At 42.6% G+C, this 21,781-nt stretch overlaps 1 protein-coding gene and 2 long non-coding RNA genes across 6 annotated transcripts in view; 1 reads left to right on the top strand and 2 right to left on the bottom strand.

The window, feature by feature from the left end:
* LOC137464250 (transportin-1-like) overlaps window positions 1-21,781 on the top strand; it is a 141,616-nt gene that overhangs the window by 8,953 nt on the left and 110,882 nt on the right. For 2 of the 4 annotated variants that reach the window (XM_068175552.1, XM_068175549.1), the window contains exons 2-3: window positions 12,853-12,966; window positions 15,548-15,623. In XM_068175552.1, the coding sequence (XP_068031653.1) occupies window positions 12,853-12,966; window positions 15,548-15,623 (190 nt within the window). The other 2 variants (XM_068175550.1, XM_068175551.1) reach the window with 2 other exon arrangements.
* Window positions 1-21,781, bottom strand: part of LOC137464258 (uncharacterized) — a 360,835-nt gene that overhangs the window by 298,084 nt on the left and 40,970 nt on the right. The gene's annotated exons all lie outside the window — the stretch shown is intronic.
* Window positions 1-21,781, bottom strand: part of LOC137464262 (uncharacterized) — a 247,754-nt gene that overhangs the window by 214,359 nt on the left and 11,614 nt on the right. The window contains exon 2 of the long non-coding RNA XR_010994139.1: window positions 20,525-20,969. This is a non-coding gene — a long non-coding RNA (uncharacterized lncRNA). The remainder of the gene's footprint in view (window positions 1-20,524; window positions 20,970-21,781) is intronic.

Below are 21,781 nucleotides of genomic sequence, written 5' to 3'. Positions count from 1 at the left end.
CTCAGGCAAAGATATGGGAGCAGGAATAACAGTTCTTTATTAAGGAAGAAAATAAAAAAAAATAAAATAAACAATGCAGTAATACAAAACAACACTGACAGAGTCAGAATACGACCTGACACCCTGTTGGTCAGGGTGTTGGTAGCAGTCCAATTGGAATTGTGGCTGCAGTCCTCCTGGAGTGGCAGATGTGGTTCTGATGGAGCAGTGATCCTGTAGAAGGGTGTAGTCTTCCTCTGAATATCCAGTCGAAAAAAACCCCAGCTGTTCCTCTGGGAATCCAGTGGAAAGGCTGTTCTAGTGTCCCAAAATCTCAGATTATATCCAGTTAGGAATGCTTGGCTCCTCCCCCTGGGTGGAGCATCTCACAATGGGATTATGTAATTTTTATCAGTCATGCAGTGACACTCAATGGCCCATTAACAGCAGATGTCTCCCCAGAATGAGGATTGGTTGGTGGAAGAGATACAGAAAACTGCCCAATTAACAGAAGAAAACTACCACACCTGTAACAGATGGCAAATAGAATACATATTGCCTTTCAATCTAGGACAGTTTACCACCTCTAAAATAGTCTTTCTTCAGTTCACTTAGGGAGAGAAGTGCCTCTTGTTCATGTTATGGAGACTTCACAAGAAAAAAACAGTTCTCTAGTGGCTCTCTCAGGAATAGCAGTTCCCTGGGGAAATCTGCAATTGTAAAGTCCCTCCCATTTTCCACAAGCTTTCCCCACAGCTGTGTTTATGGGACATGTCAACTTATGGGGTACAGTTTTAAAGATGAGCTGTTCAAAGGCAAAACTTCTCATTATCTATCTCTAAAATCATCTTCATCTCTGGGAACAGAGGTCTTCTCCTCTTCCTGGGAGCACAGGGTCTTCACTCTTTCTTCTCTCTCTCTCTCTGTTCAAACTTCTTGTAGATTACAGCTACTTTAACATCTGCTTACTTTAGCATGGAGGCCTTTGCTCGATATCTACAATTTGAACACTTTCATCTCCCCATACCTTCATGCATTATAGGGAAAAAGAGTTTTTCTCCATAGCTTTACAAGAGGATTTCAGCCCCAAAATTAAAGAATCTCCTCAACCCTCCCATCTGGGACTTGACTTCTTCTTCACTGATCTTCATGTCTTCATGTTGCTCCTTTACATGCTTGCATCTTGTTCCTTTCTCTCACTCAAGGGAGAATTGAAGCACTGAAAGAGTTAACATCTCGCCTGGGGCCTGCAGATGGTCACCTGACTCTGGCCGGCTGCTTGCAGAGAAACTGCTGCTGCTAGGAGGGGCGGCTAGGATCTAATCAGCCAGGCCAGAACTCCGCAGCAGCGTGCCGGGAAGTGAGGGGGTGGGTGGCTTCTCCTTCCCCCTGCCCGGTGGTTGCAGGCGAATCTCCATGGTGGTGGAATTGCTGCTCATGGGGCTGCTCCCGGGCCTCGGGCTGGGAGGGGCAGGGCTGTAGCAAGCAGCCAGATGTTAGTGATCGCAGCCATGGCCTGGCCTGGCTCTATGGCCTCCCCTCCCCTGCCTGGCCACCGATGGGGGTCCGGCCCCATGGCAGGGGCCGCCCAGCCGTGTTACCTCTCTGCCGGCCAGAAGAGAAAGAGGAAGTTCCTGGGTTTCCTTTGTCTTTAACATGTGTTTTTCACAGAGGTGTTTACAGTTTTCTAGTGGGTAAAAGCTTTGCATCACTTCCATAAATGTCTCCCATGCAAAACCAGGACACCAGTGTAAACCTCCCCTGGCACAACTTGAGACTGTTTTCTCTTGTCCTTTCACTTGCTTAAGAGAACCGTTCAACCCCCTACCTGAATACAACCTCTTTTTCCAGCTCAACTTGTTGTTGTCTGCAAACTTACTGAGGGTGCACTCAATCCCCTCATCAAGATCACTGATAAAGATATTAAACAGAACTGGCCCCAATACTGAGCCCTGAGGAACCCCACTAGCGACTGGCCCCAGCTGGATGTAGCACTGTTCACCACTGCTCTCTGGGCCTGGCCATCCAGTCAGATCTTAACCCAGCAAAGAGTATTCCCATCCAAACCATGTGCTGCAGCTTGTGCAGGAGGATGCTGTGGGAGACAGTGTCAAAAGATTTACTGAAGCTGATAGACCACATCTCCAGTCTTTCCCTCATCCACTAGGTGGGTCACTTGGTCATAGAAGGAGATCAGGTTGGTCAAGCACAACCTGCCCCTCCTAAACCCATGCTGGCTGGGACTGATCCCCTGATTGTCCTGTATGTGTTGAATGATTGCACTCAAGATTATCTGCTCCATGACCTTCCCTGGCACTGAGGTCAGGATGACAGGCTTGTTGTTCCCCAGATCCTCCTTTTGGCCAACCTTGTAGTTTGGCATCATATTTGCTCACCTCTAGTCACCTGAAACTCCCCTGGTTAACCAGGACTGCTGGTAAATTATTGCAGGTGACTTGGTGAGCCCTTCTGCCAGCTCCCTCAGTACTCTTGGGTGGATCCCATCTGGCCTCATAGACTTGTGAGTATAAGTTGCATAGCAGGTCAATAAGCATTTCCTGGACCCCTTTCCCCTTCAGGGCTTCCTCCTGAGGGCCTCTGTCAACCAGGCCCTTAAACAGGCCAAAGTCTGTCCTTTGGAAGTCCAAGGTGGCAGTTCCCTAGCTGGCTCTCATTGTGTCAAGAAGTTATGTTCTGCACACTCCAGTAACCTCCTGGACTGTTTTCTCTTTGATGTGTTGTATTTCCAGCAGATGTCTGTTAAGTTGAAATCCCCCAGGAGAATCTCCTAGCTGCTTATAGAATATTTCATCTGCCTCCTCATGCTGGTTGAGTGGTCTGTAACAAACTCCCACCAGGATATCTGCCTTGCTGGCTGCACCCCTGATCCTTACCCATAAACACGTGACTCTTTCATCACCACTGGCAAGCTCTAGACAGTCAAAACATTCCCTAACACACAGGGGCTACCCTGCTGCCTCTCTTGCCTTGCCTGTCCCTTCTGAAGAGTTTATAGCCATCCACTGTAGCATTCCAGTTGTGTAAGTCATCCCACCATGTCTCCATGATGGCAACTATATCATAGTGTTTTCCATCTGTGCAATGTTTGTTGCTCCTCCTGTTTGTTGTCCATGCTACATGCATTTGGTGTACATGCACTTCAGCTGGACTATCGATCTGGCCATCTTTTTAGGGGGAGAAGCCCTCATTCCCATGTGATTCTTTTCAGGCACTTCCATAGTTTCTGATAAATCAATAACCCCTGTGTCTTTGCTGACACAAAGATCTCCATTCCCTACCTCCACTGAGATGGCAGAGCAAAGGACCTTGCTAGCACACCCCTCAGTCACATGCCTCCCCCCCCCCTTCCCCCAGCTTACCTGTAGCAAGCTTGATTTTTATCCCTTTCCTCCTTCAAAGATTGTTTAAAGCTCTTTCAATGAGCCCTGCTAACTCCTGTGCAAAGATCCTTTTCTTCCTTTGAGACAGGTGAACCCAGCAAGCCTGGTGTTGTATAGACTGACCCATGATCAAGGACCCCCAAAGTTCTGCCAGTGACACCACACTCGGTGCCAGGTACTGAGTTGCTGGCTCTTCCTGATTCTTCCTTCATTATTCCTTGTGACTGGAAGGATAGAGGAGAACACTACTTGTGCCTCTGATCCCTTAACCAGTCATCTCAATGCCCTGAAGTCTCTCTTGATTGCCCTCAGACTTCTTGTTGCAACCTCATTGCTGCCTACCTGAAAAATCAATACTGGATAATAATATGAGGGCTGTACTGGGTAGGAAGCTTTCTCTTCACATCTTTAATGCCCCAGGGAGGCAGCGGACTTCCTTAAGGAGTGTGTCTGATCTGCATATGGTACCTTCTGTTCCCTTCAGAAGGGAGTCTCCTAAAACTTTCATATTATTTGTATTGGTATGCTATGATGGTAAGACCAAGTTTTACAAAAGAGATTTTTAATTTAGAGGTGTAATTTTTAATCTAGTGCATTGTCAAATTCTCAAAATTGTTATTGAAGATGATTTAAAAGAATTAAAAAATAGAAAAATAAAGCCCCCAAGAACTAAAAAAAAAAAGATTGGCTGCTATGTCATGCAGAAAATAGCCCAAACCTTTTTGCAATTGAGTATAATATTTTTTCAGTTAATATTTAAATTGCAGTAGTGCCCAGAAGCTCTACATCTGAATTAAAGCTCTAACACATTACGCAAGTGTAAAAAAGCATCAGTCTTTTTTGCATATGGCTTACAACTGAATTACAAAATAAAAGATAAATGGTCTACAAGAGGCAGATAGAAGGAGAATGAGAACTATGAGAGAGACTCAAGGCATCTGTGAACATTGCACCAAAGGAGAATTTCTACATAAAATCTGAGAAAGGGCAAAAAGTATGTTGTAATGCTGCTGGTCAGTAAATTTAGCCTTGAGGTGAAAACCGTAGAATCACTAGCAGGAAAAAAAGCCCAGATTCTGAATAATGATAATATATAACAACTGTTATATAGGACTGAGAAATAATTTGTTCTCTTGTCTGTAGATGATTTAAGCTGTCAATGTGGTTTCAACTCTTCATAGCTTTAAGTTTCATGTAGTGGTTGCACTATTATTTTAACACTAAGATGATGTGTGAAATGCCATCAAATTTGTTTAGTAGAGATGGTAAAGGTATTTGCAACAGGTTTTTATTAAAATAGCCTTAACATTCTTAAATAACCTGTGCATTTAAAGTAAATTTAATTATTTAAAATTAGATTTTCCCCACTATTTACATTTCTTTTACCTTTGGGGAAGAAAAAAACCACACCCCTTTGAAAACTTTGAAACATTTTTTCTTTATTGGTTGCATTATTGTTCACATTTTAAGGAGATTATTTCACATCTCTAGTTATTTAGACTATAGTCACAATTAGGGATCCTCTCTGATTCGAATACAATTCTGATATATTTCACAAACCTACATTAGAGTATTTAAATGCCTAGAATATTGAAAACTTACAACTCAAGTAAAAATTAAATTGAAATTCCTCATTATATTTTTATGTGTTCAAATTCCTTAGGTTTATGTGGATTTTCAAAACTTAATTAATAATTAATTTTAATTTTTGGTTTTTAACATTTCTTCTTTAGGCATATGTTGCCTGGAAAGAACACAGAACTTTTCCAAACAGTGTTAAAATGATAATATAAAAGCAAGTATTTACTCGAAATCTTTCCAGTACACAATATGGAGAAAACTGCACCTGGAATTAGATTAGTACAATTTTATAAGATCAGGTAAATAGTATATCTAGCAAATATTATCCAATTAGAAGAGCAGTTGGTTAGGTAAATTCCCCCCAGGTTCTGCCCCATTGGAGTTATTCCAGGGGTTTTCTTGTTATGTCTTCGAAGTTCTAGTGGAAAACAGTGTCCTTGCTAGCCTAAAAAGCAAGACTAAACAGAATTCCAATAAGCTAGCATAATATGTGGGAAAGTGCAGCTACTAAGCTAAAGTGACAGAGTTAGAAATTATACAGCTATATATTAAAATCTATAAAGTTACAGATATAAAGGAAAAAATCTTTAGGCATCACATAAAATGCTGCATTTGAAATAAAATGAGATAAAATAATTGCTATGGGGACTGGTAGTGATTGTAATGTCTATTCTATTGTTTAAGGCTGCATTAATCACCAAGAAATTTTACCTGATTGTTCATCTACACAACAGCAATCTCTCTGTGTAGAAAAAGTAACATTGCTTTACTTTGTGCATTCCTTTACACTCATTCAATGCTGCTTCAAAGCTGGTATTATAGATGTAGTTGTAAGACTGCTTTTTCAAAAAACAGTGGTAGAAATGAGTGAAGAAAGTAAAAACTAAGAACACAGTAAGAATTATACTGTCATGTACTATTTTTGTTTTTTTAACCAGACACTCTAAGTTCATAGAATCATAGAAAGGTTTGGGTTGGAAGGGACTATAAAGATCATCTAGTTCCAACCTCCCCCACATGGGCAAGGACAACTTTCACTAGACCAGGTTGCTCAAAGCCCAATCCATCCTGGTGTTAAATACTTCCAGGGATGGGCAGCCACAGCTTCTCTGGGCAACCTGTGCCAGGGCCTCACCACCCTCACAGTAAAGAATTTCTTACTAATCTCCAGTGTAAACCTACCCTCTTTCAGTTTGGAGCCATTCTTCCTTATCCTATCACTCCGTGCCCTGGTAAAAAGTCCTTTCCCGGTTTCTTGTAGCCCTTTTAGGTACTTGAAAACTGCAATAAGGTCACTATGAAGCTTTTTCTTCCCAGGCTAAATGACCCCAACTCCCTCAGCCTTTCCACATAGGAGAAGTGCTCTATCCCTCTAATCAACTTGGGCTCATCTGAACTTGCTCCAACAGGTCCATGTCCTTCCTGTGTTGGGGGCCCCAGAGCTGGATGCAGTACTTCAGGAGGGGTCTCAAGATCAGAGGGGCAAAATCCCTTCTCTCGACTGGCTGGTCACGCTGCTTTGAATGCAGCCCAGGATACGATTGCCTTTCTGGGCCGCCAGTGCATATTGCCAGCTCATGTCCAGCCTTCCATCCACCAGCATCTCCAAAGTCATTTTCCTTGGTGCTGCTCTCAATCCGTTCATCACTCTGCCTGTATTGATACTGAGGGTTGCCCTAACCCAGGTGCAGTACCTTGCACTTGGCCTTGTTGAACCTGATGAGGTTCCCATGGGCCCACTTCTCGAGCTTATCCAGGTCCCTCTGAATGGCATCCTGTCCTTCAGGTGTGTCAATTGCACCACTCAGCTTGGTGTCATCTGCAGACTTGCCGAGAATGCACTCGATCCCACTGTCTGTCATTGATGAAGATGTTGAATAGCACTGGTCCCAATATGGACCCCTGAGGGACACCACTTGTCAACGATGTCCATTGGGACTCTGAGCCATTGATCACTACCCTCTGGATGTGACTAACAAATTCCTCATCCACCAGTCCATCCATCAAATCCATCTCTTTTCAATTTAGTGAGAAGGATGTTGTGGGGGACCGTGTCAAAGGCTTTACAGAAGTCCAGATAAATGACATCTGTAGCCCTTCCCTTGTCCACTGATGTAGTCACTCCGTTGTAGAAGGCCACAGGTTGGTGAGGGAGTTTTTGACCTTGGTGAAGCTGTGCTGGTTGTCCCGAATCACCTCCCTGTCCTCCATATGCCTTAGCAGAGCTTCTAGGAAGATCTGTTCCATGATCTTCTCAGGTACAGAGGGGAAGCCATAACTTTTCATGGAGAGTGGCTTGGCAACTGCATCAGCCAGTTCCCTCAGAACTCTGGGATGCATCTCATTGGATTCCATAGACATGTATATTAAGGTTCCTCAGGTGGACATGAACCTGATCTTCACTTACAGTTGGAGGGACTTTGCTTCCCCAGTTTCCATTTTTCTGTCCACCCACTCGAGAGGTATGGGAAGAGAGGTTGCCATTGAAGACTGAGGTAAAAGTTGTTGAGTATGTCAGCCTTCTTGTCTGTATTTATCAGTTTGCTGGCCTTGTTTATTGAGGGGAGAGTAAACCTTTGGCTTTTTTTTCTGGCTGATATACCTGTAGAAGTCCTTCCTTGTTATTCTTTGTGCCCCTTTCCAAGTTCAGCTCCAGGTTTGCCTTGGCCTTCCTCACTACATCCCTTCATAACTGGACTGCATCCCTAGACTCTTCTGATTGTACCTGTCTCTTCTTCCACTGCCTGTGCATTTACTTCTTGCTCTTTAGTTTGACCACCAGGTCAACTCAGCCATGCTGGCATCTTGCTTTCCTTGCCTGATTTCTTGTCCCTGGGGTTCACTAGGTCTTTTACTCCATGGAAGATGTCTTTAAAAATCTGCTAGCTCTGTTCCACTCCCTTGTCTCTGAGGGCAGTCTCCCAGGGGATCCTTTTGACTTTCTCCTTGAAGAGCTGGAAATTTGCTTTCCTAAAGTTCAGGGGCCTTCCCTCTTTATATGACCCTTGTCCCTTGGGACTACGAACTCCACCAGTGCATGATCACTGCAGCCCAGACTGCCTCCAGTCGTGACATCCCCAATTAGTTCATTTACATTGGTGACCATCAAATCCCCTCTGGTAGGGCTGTCTATTACTTGGTTCAAGAAGTTATCCTCCATGGATTCCAGGAGTCTTTTGGATTGCCTACAGCTCCCCGTGCTCATTTCCCAGCAGATGTCAGGGTGAAGTCTCTCAGCAGGACAAGAGCCTGCAAGTGCAATGCATCCTGTAGCTGGAGCAAGAAGACTTGATCACTAGGCTCCCCTTGAAGACATGGCCTTTAGTAGTTTAGTGGGTTGACCTTGGCTGGAAGCCAGGTGCCCACCAAGCTGCTCTATTACTCCCCGGTGGGACAGGGGAGAGAAAATAAGATAGAAAATAACTTGTAGGTTGAGATAAGGCAGTTTACTAAAGCAAAAGAAGTGAAAATTTGTGCATGCATAAGCAAAGGCAAAAAAAGGTTTATTCTCTTTTTCCATTAGCGAGCATTATTCAGACACTTCCCAGGAAACAGGGCTTCAGCATGTGTAGTGGTTGCTCTGGAAGGTAAATGTTGTAGAATACCCCCCAGTTCCTCCTCTCTCCCTTAGCTTTTATATCTGAGCTGACATCATATGGTATGGAATACCCTTTGGTCAGTTTGGGTCAGCTGGTCCCCCCCAGCCCCTTGATGGGAAGGGAATGCTTAGAGACAGTGCTGATGCTGTGCCAGTGCTGCTCAGCAGTAGCCAAAACACTGGTGTGTTATCAACACCTTTACAGCTCCTAATGCAAAGCACAGCCCTGTGAGGACTGCTAGGGGGAAGTGAACTCTAGCTCAGCAGGACCCAATACAGTCTCTACCCATTATTCCATAGCATTTGCATCATACTCAGAACTCACATAATTTCGTATATATATATATATATATATATCGTCTAGCTGATCCTTTGTATTTATTTCTCATTACTGGAATCCCTTATTACCTACACACACAACTTAAACTACATCCTTAAACCATCTCTGTATCCAACATAGAGATTTGTACATTTTCATTAATTACTATCCCATCCTTTCACAGATAGATATTGTTTTCCCTTTTCATGGGCTTCTTCCACCCCTCCAGATCCATGACTTGGGCTCCAGTCCATCAGGATAGGTGGTCAGGACAGGAGAAGCACCACAGTTGATCATTGGGCGCTGGCACCAGCTCGGTTTGGGTTGTTATCACATTCTCCTTGCTCCTCACAAAATTCATTCTTCATCAGTTCATGTCATCTCTGCTACTTTACTTCCTGCAGCATAAAACTCACACAGATTATTTTTCCCCCAAGGTTAAATTGCCTTGAGGCACACACTGGGTCTCCCCATCCTTCTGCATTACCCAACAAATTACACCCTGGTCCTTGGGCAAAGACAATCCCACAAATGGGTTTGCCATTTGTCATGGGAGTAGAAATCCACACCAACTTCCCCAGCCACTTACATATGCATAATATGGCGACCTTATCTTCTCCCAGTGTGTAGGGGTTTTGTGTGGGCAGGACCAGGGCAGTTAGCAGATCCCCTAGTGCTGACCAGCCAAGTGGCTTCTGCTAAATTTGTATCCCAGTGCTTCCACACCCCATTACCTAATGCTCTTAACATAGTCTTCAACAATCCATTATACCTCTCAATCTTTCCAGAGGCTTGTGGGTGATAAGGGATGGGATATATCCACTCAATACCATGTTTCTTTGCCCAAGAATTTATAAGGTTATTTTGAAAATGAGTCCCATTGTCTGATTTGATTCTCTCTGGGGTACCATGTCACCACAAAATGTGTTTCTCAAGGCCTAAGATAGTGTTTTGAGCAGTGGCATGGTTTACAGGGTGTGTTTCCAGCCAGGCAGTTGTTGCCTCTACCATGGTATGTAGCTCTTGTCTTGGAGTGTTCATGGCAGTGGTCCAATGTAGTCAATTTGCCAGGCCTCACTATATCAGAAACCCAGCCATCACCCTCTATTCCAAGGAGAATTTACAGAATCACAAACCAACTAGGTTGGAAAAGACCTTTGAGATCATCGGGTCCAACCTATGACCTAACACCACCTTTTCAACTAGACCATGGGACTAAGTGCCATATCCAGTCTTTTCTTAAACATCTCCAGGGACAGTGACTTTGCCACCTCCCTGGGCAGCCCATTACAATGCCCAATCTCTCTCAACCCTTTGTGCTGCACATTGGGCACCAAATAAGGCTGCCATGGCTTAGGAATGGTACTCCCCAATTAAGTTCTCACACCGAGACTTTCCAAACCACACTGCTGCTCACTTCCTCTTCCCTCTTCCCCCCCCTTCCCCCTGCAGGTGGCCAGAGAGGAGAATTAGAGGCACAAAAGTCAAAGGTCACAGGTTGAGATATGAACAATTTACTAGAAAAAACAATGAGATAAAAAACTGAAAAGTAACAGCAACAATGTTAATAATTAAAGTATGCAAAAAGGAATGATTCATATGCAAAAATGTTCACCACAGACCCTGAGACAATGAACAATGGCTGACTGGTTCCCTACCCCACCACGCTTTGTTCTATTTGAAAGGGACGCCCTTCTCAGAAGTTGAGAGAGTCCCTTTTGCCTACCACTAGCAATGATGTAAGATGGTAATGAATAACACAATGTCTTGGCCACGCCCCCTCCTGCTGATCTTGGCCGGAACCAGGACAGGTACCTGCTTTGATTTCTATATTTGCTGAGTAGTTCCCAGTGGTAAAGGATCCTGTATGTAGCCTAAGGAGGAACCTACCCTGGAGGATGATTGTCTAAAGCTTTTTGATGTCCCCACTAATAGTAGAGGCTCAAATTCATACTCTGATTTGTAGTTTTTTTTTCTCTTCCACTGCAGAAAGATCTTATTAAGATTTAAGTCTGGTCATGCTGATGGAAAGAAAACCTATGTCAGTTTTTCTTAGGTATGGATTCATGGCCTGCATATCTTCCTGCTTTTTCCAGTTCTGTCTCTCAACCTTCCTTTCTGGTTCTTGTTTTCCATATTTAATCTTCTTTTTCTTGAGTGCACTTGGTTTCCTGATAAAATTTCACAGATGTAATCATTGTGTCATATTTTCTGAATACTAACTTTTGAAGCTCTAATCAATTTCAAACAAATTTGATAGTGGTACAAAAGTCTCAAAGATCATTGAATTTCTACAGCCTGCCTGACAAGGCAGCAGTCAGGGTAATGAGACCCAAATTAGCACTTCCTTGTTTTGCTGGACCTTACCTTTCATCTGCTCCATCTGTGCAAGCATCACTATGGAGAACTCTCCTGCCCATATGGTTGTGGGACACAAGCATAGGTTTTAATGGCCTGAGTCTGGCTAACCCAGATTCTTTGTTTGATACTTTTCTGTACTAGAGGGACTGCTCACAAAAATTTCACATAAACCTTTGTACCCATCCTTTCTTACTAACTGGTGACAATCCTTTACTCACCCAGGACACTTCTTAGCACCTAGAGATACTTGTCTCTGGGACACTTCTTAGTGCATGAGACCGGACAGCTGACTGTAACTTAAATATGGATTTAATTGAAAGCATTGGTGAGGTGAGATTAGGAACCACACAACATTACCTGGGCCACACTCAGGAACCACTAATGTTTCCTGTCCTCGGTGCCTCTGAACAATTTTTAAGGCTGTGATGTGCAGCATGTGTGTGACACTCATATTGAGTACTGTGCTGCAGGAGAGCAAGCAGAAAGTTTTCACTGAAAGGGGAATGTTAGCAGGATGATTACAAACACAATGACTAAAAAGATTGTAAAAGGATAAGTAATTACTGGGTTTGATTTTCATATTTTAGACCAGTTTTAATCAGTGTATGTTCTTATTTTGCCCAGTAGCATATGTATGAGATATATATATAATACGTACATAACACAAATGTATTTTAAATGTATTTTAAATCCCACCAGGGAGGGTGACTCTACCACTTCCCTGGGCAGCCTGTTCCAATACTTGTCAACACCTTCTGTGAAGATTTTTTTCCTAAAATCATTGTAGGTCCCTTCCAACTGAACTATTCTATATACACAAAAATTGCTAATTTTGACCTGAAATTTCCTCTGATATATTTTGACGCTGAGGATAAGATACACTAGGTATTCAAAACATTTTCTTTCCCCCCTTCTTGTGTACTTGGTCTTATTCCCTCTTTACACACGACATTGAGAACTTATGAAATCTATCCATCATTAAACTAAATAATGTAGAAGTAAAGCAGACAGCAAAGCAGGTACCACGTTCTTAACTCTTCGGTCTGCATTCGCATCCCCACTTCTTCGTGGGCTGCAGCCTCCTAGGTCGCTGACAGGTGCTGCGGGTGTGTGGCCGCAGCTGTCCCGAGGAGGCCGGGCAGAGGCTCTGCTTCACTCTTTGCCTGTCGGGGCTGCTGGAGCGTTCTCTCTGGTTTCGAGTGGTGGTGGGGAAGGGCTGGGGAGGAGACGCCCCGTTTTCCCCCGCCCGGAATTGAGGGGCTCGCCTTTTGTCGCCCCCAGGCTCTTGACGGTGTGGAACGCACTGGGGAAAAGCTGACGGTGGCGCTGGTGGGCGGGGCGTGCGCGGCGCTAGGACCCAGGAGGACGCAAGGCGGCTCTTGGAGCCAGATTGCAAATTCGCCGTGACTCAGTCCGTGTACTGGAGCAGGTTAGTGCTGTCCTTCTGTGGGGCCGGGCTCGGGTGAGAGCAGGCCGGGCGTCATGCAGCCAGCTAGCTAGCTAGCGTGCTTGCTTGTTTCCCCCCTACCTTCTTTTGTCCCTTCCTCCCTCCCTTCCTTCCCGGGGCCTGCCGCGCCGCTAATCGCGGCCTCTTGTTTGATGTTTTTTTTCAGCAAGCCAAGATGGAGTATGAGTGGAAGCCTGACGAACAGGGGCTTCTGCAGATCCTGCAGCTGCTCAAGGAATCGCAGTCTCCGGACACCACCACGCAGAGAGCCGTTCAACAAGTATCCTTGGTCGAGGCCTACGCCGCGGGCGGGCACAGCAGGCAGAGCGGGGCTGCGGCCGTCCGAGCGACCGCTAGGGAGGCTGGGGATTCTGGGTAGGGGGCAGCGTGGCCACAGGCCAGTGCTGTGGCAGGCAGGTGGCGGCCGGGCCTTTCCGGGGAGCCGCCACAGCGAACACTGTGGGCTGAGCCGCTTGAGCGGGTGGCCGTGGCGCGGCATTTGAACCGCTAAGACGGCCTATGGGCCGCAGGGCCGCCTTCCCCCACCGAGAGCCCGGGCACCTGTTGCGAGCCCCGAGCCAAGGTTCGTTGGTTTTTTTTTTTTTGGGTTTTTTTTGTTTGTTTTTTTTGGTTTGGTTTTTTTTTTTGTTTTGTTTTGTTTTTTTTTTTTAATTTTTAAAGCCTTGGCTCCTTTGTGGCTGCTTTGGTATCTGCTGCTTTTCCAGATTACTCCATGCTGGGCCGCTGCCAGCACCTAGCCCTTATCCTCAGCATATCCCACCGAGAAGGCTGGAGCGGAGGGAGGGGGGGGCTCTGCTCGCCAGGCAGAGTTGATAATGCGGTGCGGGGTAGCTGTTGGCCCTGCAGCAAAGCAGGGGTGAGCAGGGGCTTCCTAAACTAATCCAGCGCTAGGATTCACGGCGAAAGCTGGAGCTGGTGGGAGGAGTGTTCTGGTGGAGCCGACTGCACGCTCTCGGTGACCTGCTGGCTCTGACCGTGTTGTGAGGATGTTTCTGCCTAGAATCCTGAGCCTGAAATACTGTTTGTTACACTTTTTACATCTTACAGGAAGAGTGAAATCTACCCTATGTGGCTTGTGCAGCTTTGCAGTGCATTTTGCGTTAGTGTTGGGGATTCTTGGTTTGTTGTTTGGGTGTGGAGTTGTTTGTTCCCCCCTCAGGTCTCTCTTGATTGTAGAAGTGATGAAATAGCGAGGTTTTAAGGACCAAAGATTGAAAGAGGAAAATTTTACATTTAGTCTAGTAGAAGCATAAGTCTTGAAAAATAAAGCTCTCATCTACTGGCTCCTGTTCCTTGAGCTAACTATAGAGGTGCTTTAAAATATCTAGAAGTCCTGAAAGGATATCTTCCTATGAAGAATATGAGTTTAGCATCTTGATCACTTTTTATTTAAGGCATTTGCTTGAATGTCTTCACAAAAGGCAACAAAACATTTATGTAGGTAAGAATACCTATGTATGTTGTGTTAGGAGTTTAGCTTGAAGCCAAATTTGCTTGACTTCTTGGCTTTCCTAGTAGATGTGGTCAAACCTTGGAAGGCTTCTATTCTTACCTGAAAGGTGAAGGTAGACTTCACCTTGTTTTTGCAGCTGTGTTTCAGATTCTTAAGATGATATTGCTTCCTATGAAAAATATTATAAAGAAGTTGTGAAGTGTTCTGATAATGCCCCAGATTTAAACAGGTGCTCTTTAGTATTTCAAATACAAAAGTGATTATAGCAGCAGTGATTATAATGTAGCTTTCATGTAAAATTACATTTTAAAGGTCTGCTTCAAATAATGGCATCTGGCTATTGATCAGTGGAAGGGCCATCAATGTCAACATAAATATGTATGGTCAGGGTTTAGCAACTTTGAATATTTAGAGCTTTAGCTGTACAGCAAGTAAAATAAATGCCTATGAAGCAAATAAGCCTACTAGTTCTAAAAAAATTTTTTTTGTTAAATGTCTTCATTGTTTGCCATACTGATGATATCTAGTATATTTGGTAACTGCATGCTTATGACTTAAAATATTGTTGAGCATAATAGTAATTAATACCAGGGTGTGAGAACAAGTTACAAGGAGAATGCCAGAATGCTGTTCTAGGCAAGCAGTGGCTTAGAAATTTGAGGCAAAACTAATAACAAATTTTAGAAAAACAGCTACGTACCTTCTAATTGTTCAGAAACATAATAATTCTTCTTGCAGTTGCCCCAGAGAACATAGTAAAGAGGTTGGTATTGCTAGTAAGATGCTTATTCAGAGAGGTGTCACTAGAAAATTGTTTTGTGTACAGGATTTTTTTTTTAAAGAGACCATGGATAAACATGAACTTCTTTGTACAAATATCTGGGCATTTATAATGAAACAGCTTTTCACAGTTGAAAGTTCAGACTGGCTAGTTAACATCATAGAAATGTATATGACTAATATTAAAGTGACTAGCTTATAAAAATCATCATAGTTGTATTTTAATGCTGAAATGCTTTTATTTATTGTGGAGTAAAAAAATTATGTATTATGTGATTGTGTCTTAGTGGATTCCTTGGTTTTGTTGACTTTTAAGTGCAAATTTTGAAATCTAAAACTGTACAGAGGACTGTAGGGGGTTTGGGGAGGGTGGGAACTTCTGTGTTTGTTCCTGGATTCTTTTCTCCGATTTCAACATAACTAAAGAGCTACTGCTTCAGTATGAAAATTACAGAAATTGTTTTTAAAGTGTTCATAGCCTGTATGTTGTGAGTTTATAGTCATAGCATTTTTTAATGATGCAGTAGTACATAGCTCACTTAATCATAGTATTCAGAAAGCTATAAATGCTGTGTGTGAAGATTTCCTTAACAGTTTTTCTCTTCAGAAACTAGAACAACTCAATCAGTATCCAGATTTCAACAACTACCTGATTTTTGTTCTTACAAAGCTTAAGTCTGAAGGTAAGTTCTTGGGATATTGACTGGTTTATTCTATTTTTTTTTCTTTTAAAAAAAATTATTTTATTTTGCTTGAAAGAAAAAGCAAACTGAGTTTTATACTCAGTCTGCTGGTGGGTTGATCTCCATAGTCATGTAGAAGAATTTTTATCCTCTTGGGAATCTTTGTGGAAAAAGATCTGATAACATGGTACTTGTAGTTTCAGTCTTGAAAGAGATTCCATTCTAAAAGTATAATGAAATCTTAAAAAAATGTGGGAGCATCATACTTCTATCAGACTACAGTGAAACTGTGGAATAACTTTGCATGTCATGGTGATGAATCATGACTATACACGTTATAAAACATGCTGCTAAATCCAGTTGTAATTGTGATCTCCCTAGTAATCAATCTATTAAATATTTAGAAAAGTACTGTTGCAGCTGCTTGTTCAACCCCATCTCTCCTCCACACCCTGGTGGAATGGGGAGGAGAATCAAAAGTAAAACTTCTGTGTTGAGATAAGAACAGTTTAATAATTGAAAATAAAGTAAAATGCAGCAATAATGATAAATGATAATAAAAAGGGAAAAACAAGTGATGCACAATGCAATTGCTCACCATCTGCTGACTGATGCCAGACCCCCCTTCCCGAACCCAGATCGGCCACCCTTCTGGGTAACTCCCACCAGTTTATATCCTGGGCATGACATTCTATGGTGTGGAATATCCCTTTGGTCAGTTTGGGTCACCTGTCCCAGCTGTGTTCCCTCCCAGTTTCTTTTGTGAACCTCCTCACTTGCAGAAGATGAGACAAGAAAAAATTCCTTGACTTAGGATAAACATGAGTTAGCAAAAAATGAAAACATCAGTGTGTTATCAACACCATTCTCATTCTAAATACAAAACACAGCACTGTAACAGCTACTGAGGATAAATTAACTTTACCCTATCTGAAACCACACAATCACATCCTAGAGTTGTCAAAATATTATGTCTGTAGAATCTTCATTCTGAAGCCTTAATTCTAAAAAAAATATAGTTTCTTACTGTTGGCTTATTTTTATGGACATTTGTACAAACTGTTTATGGCATAGTGTAGCCTCTTCCAGTTGGAAAATTCAGGCAATTCCTTGGTAATGATCCGTAATGACTATCCACCCTCAGGGCAGATATTTTAACACCTCCCTAGAAACCTCTTTCTTAACTCTAAACATGGTGTGGACTGCACTGAGGAGACCTGGCAGACGTAGCAACAAGAACATGCTTTCCTTAACATCCAAAGGGAATTCAAAATTTCCAAAAATTGTTGTAACAGGCCTGAAGGAGGAAAAGGGGGTTAAAGGCTGGGGAAAATCATCCTCCCCTGTTCCCCCCAGAGGCTGGGTACAATTATTAATGGACTCCCAAAGGTAGCACCCAAGGCCAGGGCAGGAGACCAACACTGAATACACATCCCAATTGATCTCATTGCACTTGATGTTATCATGTCATAAACTGATATCCTACAGTACAGCAACAAAGCAATCCTGATCCCTCGCCCTGCTCTGAAAAAGAGCACCACAAGGATCATATACGAGAACATACACAGGATTCGGCACCACACCCACATTAACAGACCAAGCAACATTGTGACCAGTGGCTCCGCACCTAATACAACAAATGGTTAGATCAAATTTGTTTCCAACCTTCTCTGGTCAGATCGGTTGTTATCTCAACCCTTTGTGCTGCACATTGGGCACCAAATAAGGCTGTCATGGCTTAGGAATGGTACTCCAATTTAGTGCTCCCACTGTGTCATGAATTGAATGAGTGTTTTAATATTGCTTAAAGAATCACTGGCAAAGGTATCAGTAAAAACAGGTTTAAAATAAAAGCAAAAGCACAACAACCTTCATTGGCAAGGTTCACTCTACTAACTAGATGGTTAAGGCACATGGAGGAAAAGCAAACAAAAAAAATCCAGTCAATCAATCCAAACTGAAATAAATCTAAAATTATCAGGGAGGGGTGGGGGAGAGACAAAAGGATAGAAAGGGTAAGGATAAAAACTAATATGGCCTAAAGGCCCAACAGCACTTAAACTTAACAGTTCTTAAACTTATCAGTACTTATCCTAACTTAAAGTTGACAGTACCTTAACAGCATTTAACCTAATTTATAACTTAAACAATTTAACAAAGGATTCATATAGGATTTACTGTAGCACAACAGCAACTTTCTTACAGGCCTAATTTACAAATCTAAAGTACTTAAGAATCTCAGAGAGCAGTGTTTCTCCCACATTTGCTATAGCAAACGCACACAGATATAAAGAGTCTGTACAAGGTATCTGTGAAAAATTCCTCTCAAAGGTAGTGAAACACTAACTTCAGATGCCTTTGCATCTTCTCAATGGGCAAAGGGTCAGGCCTTGAGGAGTGGGGGTATCAGCCCAGGATTTATTGTTGTTTGGCAATCCTCCGAGTATAGTAAACTTAAGAGTTCGCTGCGTCTCAGAGGTCTCACTCAGGGAGGTTGCTGTTTGCAGCTGCTGTGGGCCAGGAGAGCTCAAATGGTCTTACTTTGGACTGCTGTTTATAGGGTTGCAAGAGAGGGCTTTGGTCATAATTTTTCATCCTGGCCGCACTTCAGGTCCTGCCATTGAGTCACAACAACCCCCTGTAACACTACAGGCTTGGGGAAGAGTGGCTGGAAAGTGGCCCCGTGGAAAAGGACCTGGAGGTGCTGGTTGACAGTGGCTGAACATGAGCCTGCAGTGTGCCCAGGTGGCCAAGACGGCCAATGGAAACCTTCCTTGTATCAGAAATAGTGTGGCCAGCAGGACCAGGGCAGTGATTGTTCCCCTTTACTTGGCACTGGTGAGGCTGTACCTCAAGTACTGTGTTCAATTTTGGGTCCCTCACAACAAGAAAGACATTTGAGGTTCTGGAGCATGTCCATAGAAGGGCAATGGAGCTGGGGAAGGATCTGGAGCACAAGTCTGATGAGGAGCAGCTGAGGGAGCTCAGAGGGCTAAGCCTGGGGAAAAGGAGGCTCAGGAGAGACCTTAACACTCTCTACAACTACCTGAAAGGAAGTTGTAGCCAGTTGTTGGCCTCTTCTCCCAGTTAATACGTGACTGGACAAGAGGAAATAACCTCAAGTTGCACCAGGGGAGGTTTAAGTTGGGTATTAGGGGAAATTTCTGCTATGAAAGGGTTGTCAAGCCCTGACATGGGCTTCCCAAGACAGTGATGGAGTCACCATCCTTGGAGGGATTTGAAAGCTCTGTGGAGGTGGCACTTGAAAACATGGTTTGGTGGTGGATTTGGCAATACTGGGTTAATGGTTAGACTTGATGATTTTAAAGGCCCTTTCCATCCTAAATGATTCTGTGATTCTGTGTCTAACTGTGGCTGCTAAAAATAATGCTTTCATTGTGGCTTGCAAGTGCTGTAAATAGTGTGTAAATGAAAGGAAAATGCCTTTGGCTTCCTTCCTGGTCAGACACAACATTAATTCTGAATAACTGCTTATGGAGGACTGGATTTCTTGGATATGTGCATACCTATCAGTGGATTATAGATATGCAAGGAAATAATAATTGGACATATTAAATTAGTGTAATAATAATTGGAGAGATTTTACCCTGAATTCAGAGAGCATTTCAGGTAAACCTGAGACTGACCAAGAGTTCAAGTAAGAATGTCCTCCTTTAAGATATTCTCCACCTGACCTTTGTTATTGACATCTTCAAAATTTTAAGCAAAATGATAAAATTACTTTATTTGACTTGCCAAGTAATAATAATAATGATAATAATACTTGTCACATCTCATAACCACATTCTGTAGTTGACAGAGGTATGTCCGCTCATCTAGTTTTTGGTATTTTTATTTTAAATTGTAAATCTGTTCTCCTAGTAAAGTTTTTGGCCCTTGAAATGAAGTGCCCTGCAAGAACTTTTATTTTTACATTGTTTAAAAGTTGGTAGGTAATTAAAACCTGTAGTATAGGCAAAGTTATAGAATTCTTTTAAATATATATGCATTGGGTGGATTCCTGGTTTATGAAGTTACTGAATTCTATGTAAGAGCGATGTTTGTAAATCAATATTTATAGTTATAAAGAATGAAAATTAGTGCTTCTTTAGGAAGTGTCTTGGTTTGAAAAGACAGGTGTCTGCTAAGGAAGGCAGGAGCCTTCCTTGAAATGGAAAATGTAAACCCCCTCCCTCCAAATTATTATAATTTTGAAATTAAGGGGCTCTCAGGCAAAGATATGGGAATAGGAATAACAGTTCTTTACTAGGAAAATTAAAAATGCAAATGCAATAGTATGTAAGAGGATAGATTGTGAGAAAATAGAGATAGTATTGAAGGCAATCTCACCCCTGAAGAGTTGCAGTTGTACTAATTACTAAAAAGTAGGAACAGGCTTGCTTTTAATAGGTCACAGCTGTGTTTAATAAGGATGGTCTAATAAAGATGAGTGTTATAAAAGAGTGAGTCAACTAGTTAAGAAGAGAGTTGGAGAGTTAGAGTCAGTCAGCTGTGCTGCTGTGAAGAGTAAGGGTTAGACAGTCATGCTAGGGACAATAAGGGTTATTTACTATGTCTGTTAGAGACAGAAAGAGTCGGGTGTTCATGTTAGGGACAGTAAGAGTTAGTATGTATTACTAGAAACAGATAGAGTTAGGCGGTCATAATAAGGATAGGTAGAAGTCAGCCAGCCATGCAGAAAAAAGAGAAAAAGAATCTGTGTTGCAAGAAGCTGATTGTAAGACCTCACAGAGAGAAAATATGAAAGCCTTACAGTAAGATAATAAACTAACAGTGACAGTTCCCATCCACCGTCAATTAGTGCCGAGCACCGACACCAACAATTAGTAGCCCGTATGGAGATAAGTTCTGACAATAGTACAAACAAGAAAACAAACCACTGACAGAGTCAGAATACAACCTGACACCCTGTTGGTCAGGGTGTTGGTAGCAGTCCAATTAAATGGTGGCTGTAGTCCTCCTGAAGTGACAGATGCGGTTCTGTTGAAGCAGTGATCCTATAGAAGGCTGTAGTTTTTCTCTGAAGGTCCAGTGGTGGTGTAGATGGGCCTGGTCTTCCTCTGGAAATCCAGTGGAGAAGAAAGCTGCTCCTCTGGGAATCCAGTGGGAAAAGGCTCCTTGTGGTGTTCCAAAGCTCTGATTACATCCAGGTAGGAATGCTTGGTTCCTCCCTCAGGGCGGAGCTTCTCACAATGGGGTGATGTAATTTTATCAGTCATGCAGTGACACTCAATGGCCCATTAACAGAAGATATCTCCCCAGAGGGAGGATTGGTTGTGGAAGAGATAATGAAACTGCCCAATTAACAGAAGATAACTGCCCCACCTCTAACAAATAGGATTTGAATACACACCCCCATTTCCAACCTAAGACAGGAAGACTGAAATATACTTTTAAATCTTGTTCTAATACTCGTATACAGCATTCTGGTTTTGGAACTCATAATCAGTTGATTAAAATTAATTTTAGCAGTAGCCCCTCTTTTTAAAAGTGACATTTTTGTTCAACTAGCAATGATTGCACTTAAAAGTATTTTTAATGGCCCTCAGTCAGTCATCATGGGTATGATAAGTCCTTGTGTTATGATGCACTAACTTTTAGTTTTAAAATATTTTATATTTGAAAGCTATATCTTATTTTTCTTATATTTCTTTGGGAATGTTAATAGTTTTGAAGGCCTAGAATAGATCTTTGTGTAAACTGTAACTCTTGGTGCAAATGAACTTTAAACATCCTTATTTCTTGCCAAAATCAGGGCTTCAGTTCTGGTTTGGGCTGAGGTAGAGTTAATTTTTTTCACAGTGGCTGGTATGGGACTGTGTTTTGGATTTGTGCTGGAAACTATGATAACACAGGGATGTTTTTGTTACTGCTGATCAGGGCTTACACAGAGCCAAGGCCTTTTCTGCTTCTCACACCATCCCACCAGTGGGTAGGCTGGGGGTACACAACTGACCAAAGGCTAAAATGCTGATTAAAATTAGCTTTATCAACTGATTTAGATTGTTGTAAACTTTAAATTTAAATTTTCTTATACTATAAACTAATTCTTTCTATGGAGAACATCCGCATCTCACTTTCAGCATGCTTCAGAAATAATACCAAGTTACTTATGCCCTTGGCTGAAGAACTAAGCA

The sequence above is a fragment of the Anomalospiza imberbis genome, chromosome W (assembly GCF_031753505.1).
Source record: "Anomalospiza imberbis isolate Cuckoo-Finch-1a 21T00152 chromosome W, ASM3175350v1, whole genome shotgun sequence".
NCBI lineage: Eukaryota > Metazoa > Chordata > Aves > Passeriformes > Viduidae > Anomalospiza > Anomalospiza imberbis.
This window is presented reverse-complemented; position numbering and strand designations above follow the sequence as displayed.